Source organism: Coturnix japonica, chromosome 1 (assembly GCF_001577835.2).
Source record: "Coturnix japonica isolate 7356 chromosome 1, Coturnix japonica 2.1, whole genome shotgun sequence".
NCBI lineage: Eukaryota > Metazoa > Chordata > Aves > Galliformes > Phasianidae > Coturnix > Coturnix japonica.
In genome coordinates this window covers 46,535,360-46,543,570 of record NC_029516.1, presented here as the reverse complement: position 1 = coordinate 46,543,570, position 8,211 = coordinate 46,535,360, and the positions used below count along the sequence as shown (strand labels likewise).

At 52.9% G+C, this 8,211-nt stretch overlaps 1 protein-coding gene across 1 annotated transcript; it reads right to left on the bottom strand.

The window, feature by feature from the left end:
* Window positions 1-113: 113 nt before the first annotated feature.
* BAIAP2L2 (BAR/IMD domain containing adaptor protein 2 like 2) lies at window positions 114-8,179 on the bottom strand. Its single transcript, XM_015862985.2, has 14 exons — window positions 7,496-8,179; window positions 6,628-6,703; window positions 6,323-6,409; window positions 6,009-6,070; window positions 5,751-5,822; window positions 5,484-5,600; window positions 5,004-5,150; window positions 4,637-4,789; window positions 4,359-4,491; window positions 3,710-3,932; window positions 3,121-3,192; window positions 2,751-2,919; window positions 913-953; window positions 114-751 (listed from the first exon to the last, which is right to left on the bottom strand). The coding sequence occupies exons 1-14, from the start codon at window positions 7,532-7,534 to the stop codon at window positions 676-678; spliced, it is 1,467 nt and encodes a 488-aa protein (XP_015718471.1). The 5' UTR covers window positions 7,535-8,179; the 3' UTR covers window positions 114-675.
* Between the last annotated feature and the right edge of the window lie 32 nt (window positions 8,180-8,211).

Sequence of the window (8,211 nt, the reverse complement as noted above, 5' to 3'; positions counted from 1 at the left end):
GCTGGTGGGGCTGGCAGAAGGTCAAGCAGCCCCTCATGCCCTGGCTTTTAGGGGAGTCACGTCCTTCTCTCCATGCCCTCTAAGCACAGCAAAGGCTTGGCTGCTGGAACATCTATGGAAGCAGCATTCCGTTTTATTTCAAAACGCTTTCTCCACAAGACATCTGGTGGAAGAGCAGGACAGCAACACTGGGCTCCGTCGCCTCCTTCCCTGTGCCCAGGAACTGACTGGCCAGGGAAGGGGTCAGCTGGTAGTGAGGAAGGGCTGAAACAAACATGGCTGCCAAAGGGGCCAAGAGCCCTTCAGCCAAGCCACATCACTGGCAGCTTTGTGGCAGCCATCTCTCTCTGGGGTTCATGTTCTCAGCAGCAAAATCTGGCAAGTGTCCTCCTCCCAGACCATCAGAATTGCCCCCCTCTCCCTCCCTGTCTCCCAGGCCACCATCAGCAGGCTTCTCCCATTCAAGCACAATAACATCACACAGGGGTGGAGGGCAACCCAAAGAGGGCCTGCTGCTGGCTACAGCACACCAGACAGCCATGAGACAGATCCCCATGTCCCAGAGGGAAGGGAGGGATAGAGAGAGGTCACTCCGTGAGCGGTAGCCTGAGGTCACTGCCCATTAGGGGTTGCAGCCTGTCACTCCTATGCCTTCCTCTTCCCTGCAGTACCACTTCATCGGATAATGGGTGCGGAGCGATCGTTGGTGACCGTGGGACGTAGCTTGACTGTGGCAAAGGGGTTGGTACCTCTGAAAGGGAAAAGGAGACAGACCACATCAAGCGATCCAGGAAGACCATGCTGGGGAGCTGATGACCAAGCAAGAGCTGTTAAGTCTTCTACAGTAATAGTACTGTAATAATGCCATTCTTTCCAGTGGTTCCAGAGTACAGGCCCATGTCTCACTCTTACCTTGGGAAGAGTTCAGGTGGCTGGTCAAACACTCCAGGTTTCTGCAGTGAAAAGAAAGGCAACTGTGAGTGGTGTGGAGGGGGTGAGGGAATGAAGAGACAAAAGTGGAGCAGGGGACACTGCACACTTGAAAGCAGATTTTGCAAAAAGCTTGAGTGAATTAGGAGCCCAACTCCTATTAACAGGGCTCTGAGTCCTTATTCATTCAAACTTCGCATATTACCTGTGGCAGCTGGTTGTCCCTACACCACAGGTTCCCTGTTCCCCTAGGAAACCTCCTTTGTTTTGAGGAAGAAGGGAGATGCCTCAGATACCCTAAGTGTAATGTCTAAAGAGCACAGCAAACAGGGCCGGTCTGGTCTACATTCCACCCTGCCAGCACAGCCAGAGATGCCCCCTCATGTTTCCTACCCACTCTAGCAAAGAGTTCATTGTCAGTGTCCTCACATATTCCCTGCACCTGCAGGGAATGCAAGAATGCTGGTACCCTGCCCAACACTAGGTATTGCTCAAATGTGAACCAACCTGAGGGAGAAAGACAGAGCTAGGTCCTGTGGCCCTTATCCTTGGCCAGCACATGATGAAAGACCAGTGACAACTGTGATGGCCTGCTAATGCAAACCATTTTCTGTAGCTGGTGGCAGACTTGCTGTGTATTCCAACTGGGAAGTCAAACAGGCATTTATTAGCTGCTGGCTCAACTAGAGGGTATTTGGGGCAGAAGTTTAGAGCAATGCTGATTCTTTCCAAACGTCTAATGAGGTTCAGTTGTTTTGTCACCAAAATTTAAATGCTCTACACACATCATTGTTCAATCTCAGGTCTATCCCTATACTGTAGCCTTGGGATGGATGGAAATCAGTAACCCAGAGACCACAGACTTTAGAGCCAATTCCCCTCCGTGCTGTGCAGCCTGAGTCTTCCTGAAACCATGGAACAGGTCATGAGAGGGAAAGTAAAAGGCTAATTAAATGTGTCCCAGTCCTTTAAGCCATTCGGTTTCCTACAACTTCATACCGGCCTAGAACCACTGACTAGAAATGAGGTTTCCCAGCCTTGTGCAACTGAGCAAGAAGCACCTTGCAGGCACCACCTCTTATGAGAGGTCCTCATTTTCAACTGTCCTCCACTTTAACTTTCACTGTTCTCACCAGTCAATGCCTCACAACTGGAAGCAACATTACATGGAGAGTTCAATTCCCAACGTGCCTCCTGTGAGCCATGGGTTGGAAATTCCTTGTTCTAAGACTCCAAAATGGCAGATGCTCTCAGCCTTTACCCTTAGTTCTCTGCCTATTCCAGATGTGATTTTTAATCCAAGCCTTGCTCAAATTTGGAAGAGGACCAATGAATCTGCTCTCTATTAACTGAAGGGAGAAGAAGGATGGCATCTCTGTCAGCTGGTCAGCCACCCCCAGCCCAGCCTGATCACTCCATGGTCCTACTATTAGCAGAAAGAGGTGCTGCCCCGGAGCCACCAGAAATCAGGCTGGGAAGTCATGGAGAAAAGGACTGAACTGAAGGGGCCCTGGTGAGCAAAAAAACAGAGAAAAAATGAAAAGGGCAGGAGCACAAAGACAGTCCCTGGAAGAGGAAATCCAGGCACTGAGGATCTGCACAGACAAAATTGACTGTAGGGCACCAGGACATGGTTGCATGAGAAGAGAATGGATGAGAAAGGCCAGTGCTAACAAGACACCTAATTTCAGGAAGGGAAGAGGGCACATGTCAACATCTCATAAGCATTTTTCTTAATGCTGCAGAACAGGATGGAATGCCAGTACCATTGGAAGGATCCACTTCCCTCCACATACACCAGTCAGCCCTCCTGCACTCACCTTCGAACCACCTGAGGTCACCGGCACACTCTGGTGACTGCTGGCACCCACTGGTGCAGGAGGTGGGTTTGGCACAGCAGCTTGGGCAGCAGCAGACCAGCTAGAGGAAGAAACACTGGGATGGTCCAAGATGTCATCCATACTGTGACTGCTCCGAAGCGGGAAAGACCTGAGCAAGAAGAGGAGACAGTGAGAGGAGAGTCAAAGAGCAAGGAAAGGGGAGCAGCACAGATGCCAGCCACAGAGACATCTCCAGAGAAAATATGCAGCCTGCACCTGAAATGGGCATCTAGAGCACACATACTAGTGTGAAAGACCTACGAGGTGGCAGGCACTTCATTTTCTTGCTGGCCAATTGCCCTCCTCTTACCTGACAGGTGGCTCCTCCGTGTCCCTCGCATCCTCCAGAGGCTTGACATAAGCTTCAGGGAACCAGCCACATCTAAGACACAGAAAGAGAGAGCAATGAGCTCCAGGTGAACCAGTCTGGGGGTCTATCTACACCCTTGTCTCAGAAGCTATGCTCTATTTCCCAGGGCAAAGCAGCTGCACCCCAGAACTCTTATCAGAAGAAAGGCACTACTCTTGCTCATCTTGCAGCTGAGTGACCCAGAGCATGGATCACAGACCCCATGTGCACGAGGGCAGGCTTCACCAATAGGTGTCAGTTGCTAACACCATAGGGAGTAATTCAGTAAGCGCTGGGTGCAGCAGTTTCCATGCCCTGTCTGTGCTGGAGCTGAGAAATGCCAGGCCTCTCAGGTAACTCCAGCAATTCACAGCTGGCTCCCATGGCAGGAACCACTCAGCCATGAGAGTCAGGAGGTATCACCAGGGCCCTGGCTTTCGTCACCCACCCTGGCCCTGCCTCATTTCTTTTCCTGCTCAAGCAGGCCGGGGACATGACACAGGAGAGACAAAAAGACAAAGCCCGTTTACTGCACTGAAGTGTCACATACGTGGACGAGCCCTCCAGCTTGCCATACAGCCAGCCATTCTGCGCCTCTGGCATCAGCACCGTGATGACATCCCCAGGATCGAAGCGCAGCAGGGTCCGGTTGGCCCCTGTGGTGTGGGGCGCAATAGCCTGCACTCTCACCGTGCCGCTCCTCCTGCCTTCGCTGCTGCTGCTGGCCTCACCAAAGGAACCAGAGCGAGAGACACGGCCAGTGGGGAGCAAACCTGCAGAGAGGCATTAGAGGGGTCTGGATAGAACTCAGCATCCTCAAGGACACCAGTGCTCTGTGGTCATTGGCCACAGGCATTGTCTACCACAAAGTACTACTGACCCTCTTCCTGACCCTGCTGTTGAATATGGGCCATTTCTCTCTCTCTCTCTCTCTCTCTCTTTTCCTTTTAATTCATTAATTGAAAAGAGTTTAAGCTGAAATTTGTGTTGTATGAGAAGCAGTTGAGCCCTGGACGGACTCTACTCTGAAGGTCAAGCTTCTCCCCGTTTCATGCAGCACTGTCCTCCCCAGCTCCCCATATACTGACCCCTCACTACGTCCAGGGATGTGGCTGAGGACCCACCGTTTAATAGCTGTGGTCCCTCCCTGAACCCAACCCTGCTCCCAGAGAAACCCAGCTCCTGGACATGAGACATACTGGTTGATGGTGTCCTCTGCAGTGGTCGCCTGGGGACCTCTGGTTGAGGAGATAGTCTCATTTCTGGTGTCTCCTGAGAGAAGATGCTGGACCGACTCCCAGCCATGGAAGGAGCAAAGTCCCCAAGAGATCTCTGTTGGAAGGAAAGGAGTCTGGGTTCATGGCCATTGAGGCTGTGTCACACAAGAGACACCCAAGCCTGGCCTTGCCCTGCAAGCTCAGAAGGGCAGAGCAGCCTTGGCTACCACCACGGTGAAGGCTGCCCATGTGCTCCTCACCGTCTCCAGGTGAGTAGGCGTGAGCCGGCCTGATGGATAGCCTTGGCCATGGGAGCTGGCGAGCAGGCCCTGCACATGGCTGTTGGAGGGGTTGCGGCTGGCCTCCAGCTGCTCCTTCCACTGTGGTGCTTTGGTCTGGATCATGCCCCGGGCCTGGGAAAAGAGAGAAAAGAGGCAGTGATGGAGATGGCACTCACACGTTCAAATCCTTGCCAGCCATACTTCTCCAGCTGAGGGCAGTCAACCCAGATCCCTGCCTGATCCATGCTCAAAACCCTGCCTTCACCCAAGGGGTTCACCAAGCCCTAGGTCTCTCCTGCCTGCATGTTCCCCTCCAGTCACTCAGCTCTGCTCCCCAGGGCCATACCCTGCTGTAGAACTGTAGGAGAGTGTTGTAGAGCATCTGGTGTTTTTCAGCCAGGAAGCGGTAGCGGCGTTTCTCCTCCAGCTCAGCCTCCCGCTGGCTGTTGGAGAGGAATGCCTGCATCTCCGAGCGCAGCCGCATCACGTTCTCCTGGGTCACGGGGGAAAGGAGGAAGAGGTCAGTGGAAATACAACATTCAGAAGGAGAAATGTTGAATTGGGTGGTTATGTCTCCCAGCTTCCCAGCACAGAGGAGCTAGAGGACAGGGACCACATCCTTGCACACTGAGTCTTGCTAAATGAGGCAAAAGCTTGGCAGGTTCTGCAGGATTGAGTTCCACAGGTTAGCAGCACCCTGTAGAGGAGGAGTTTCCTCTTTTCTAGGTAAGTCTGCTGCCTTTGGACCATCGGGGACAATCCCTTGGTTTTACAGGAAGGGCAGAGCTGCTCTTTCCCAGCTCTGCTTCCTGCAATCCCTGCTCACCTTCATCTCCCGGACATTTTTATCACGGGCCCTCTCCATCCTCCAGAGCTCTGCCGTGCACTTCTCCAGGTTGTTGGCTTTGCGCCGGTACTCCAGCTCATACTGCTTCTGGCTCTCCTGTCAGGTAGAAAGCAGGTTCAGTGAGGAACCAGGGACATCACAGTCCGTGAGAGAAGAAGGTAAGCCTTCTACCCCACCTCCTGCACGATGTCTTAGGTGGCAGAGAAACAAGGAGGGCCAAGGAGTGGAAAGGATCTCAGCACTCACACTGATGAACTGCACATCCATTTTGGAGTTCTTCTCCATGTGCTGCAGTAGGTCCACATGGAACGTCTGAGCCTGGAAGAGAGAAAGGCTCTGCAACACACCTCTGTCACGTGCAGCAGGGATGGCAGGGAGGCAGTGCCTGCCTGCAGGCACCGAGAGGAAGGAAATGGGGTGAACTGGGCAAATGTCAGCAAGCTGCAGGATGGGAAGTCCCTGTTTGTCCCCACTTGCACAATAGCCCCAAGGAAAACTACTCACCACAACTTGTAAATCAGAGCTCAGGAGCCTCTGCGTGTCAGACATCTGCATCAGGATTTCACCTTCAGTGAAAAGAGAAGGGAAAGGGTGGAAAAATGCCATAGCTGTTTCCTGGTGTGACCAGGGAAGCTGAGCAGCATTGTGCCACCGCAGATGATATGCGGGTGCGAAAGTCCAACAGTGTATGGCCCTCTGCATCTCCAGAGGCTTTAAGCCTTTGGTTAGAGGATCTGCTTTCCCTCAGTAGCTGGAAAGGGACCAATTAATGGGGAAAGCTCCTTCCTGGACAGGACTGGTGTGTGCGAGAGCCTTACCCAGCACATGTGAGGTGGAGCTCTGCAGCGCTCGCTCCCCAATCTTTTCGATTGCCTTAAAGTAGACTTCAGCTGCTTTGGATAATGCTGTGTGGAGAGGAGAGGAGAAGTAAAGATCAAATCTGCCTTCCCACCAGCCCCAGAAAGCAATGTTCAGGAGATTCACTCTATACCTCCTTGATAGGTCTCTCCTCATCTATACCTACTAACAGGTCACAGAGCAGGAGGAAAGCTTAGGACATGCCATGAGGTGAGACCAGCAGCCTCCCAGCACGCAGCAGACACTCAGGAGAGAACCCACTCACCATGGAAGGCACGCAAGTAGTTGTTTCCCAGATACACCAGGTTCTCCAGCGCAGGGTTAAACTGCTCCAAGATGCTCTATGGACAGGCAGAAGCAGGTTAATGCTGGTCTTACCGATGTACCATGTCAATGCCAGAGGGCAAGGTGGGTGCTGGAGAGCTACACTGTCACCTAAAGATGGCTTTCTCCCTGGGCCCCATGTTCCTTAGCTGCTGCAGACAGGGCAATAACTACACGAGGATCTCCCTGAGCCTGCACAGGTGAAGGCCATCACCTATCACGCAGGTACAAACATTATTCTTCCTGTCCGGGATCTGATGCACCGCCAACATCAGCAGCTTGATAAGAGAAGGGATGGACTGCTTCAAATCAACCCATCGCTTTTATTTGCTGATAAACATATTTATCAGAGAGTTTTTATTGCTTACAGTATAGCAGCAGAGCAGAGGCTGGAATAAGGAATTACAATTCTCCCAGCCCTCACTACCTTGCTGCAGCACTGCCGTGCATAGGGAAGCATTAGTGAGATCAGGCTGTTCTTCCCAGTAAGACGGAAACAACCAACTGAACTGACTGCTACCAGCAGCCAAGGTGTACGACCCTTCCATAAAGGAGCTTCAGGTCCAAACCACGCTGACTGCCCAATTTCTTTATGGGTCTGCCATAAGACCCATGCCACGCTCTCCTCGTGGCAGCCACTGCTCCCAAACCCAGCCCAGAACCCACAAGAGCTGCTGCAGCTCAGCTCCGGGACAGATCCAGCCCTCAGCTGTCCCCCTGAAAGATTCTCCTGCAGAAACCATCTCCTCTCCTCTCAGCTGTACATCTCCCCCAGGCAGACTGGAGCAGCCTTCAGTGCCGGTACTCACCTTATAGATGGAGATGGTGGATCTGTAGGACAGGTCCATCTCTCCAGGCTTTTCCCTCTCCTGCAGATGAACAAGGGGCAAAGGAGAGCTGGTCTGGAGGAGCCCTTCCGCAGAGCTGGCTGGATGGAGAGCCTGTCGCTGGCAAGGAATGACAGCAGGAAGACACAGCCGCGGTACAAAGGGAACAGAGCACTGTTGGAGTTTAATAATTCACCAGCCAAGAGGTTGGAACTTGATCCTTGGATGTAACCAGACTCTGGTGAGAGAGGAATCCTGCAACAGCCAGCAAGGGCATGTGACTGCCTGCTTGAATTATTGATTGCCAGCTCAGTGCCCAGCTCCCCCTGCTCTGGCACCTGCAGAGCCAGCCACCTGCCAGAGTCACACCTTGCTCGCTGCCTCTGGCCCTCCCACCTGCCCGCAGGTGGCTCACTTGGCCTTCCCACGCTGCTGGAACATCCTCAGGTCCCACTGATCAGGAGATCCCTATAGGCTTGTGATCACAGGCAGCAAATAGGAGGGAGAAAAAAGTAAAAACACAACCAACCTCCAAACAGGTTCCAGCTCTTCCCTGCCCTCTAATCCCCCACACTCCTAAGCCTTCCTCCCAATCCCAGTCTCACTGAGGCTCCCCAGTGCCAGCATCCCCCTGTTCTCCCTGCCTGCCTAGACCCTGAGCACAGCATCACTCACAGGAACCCTTGCAGGTAGAGCTG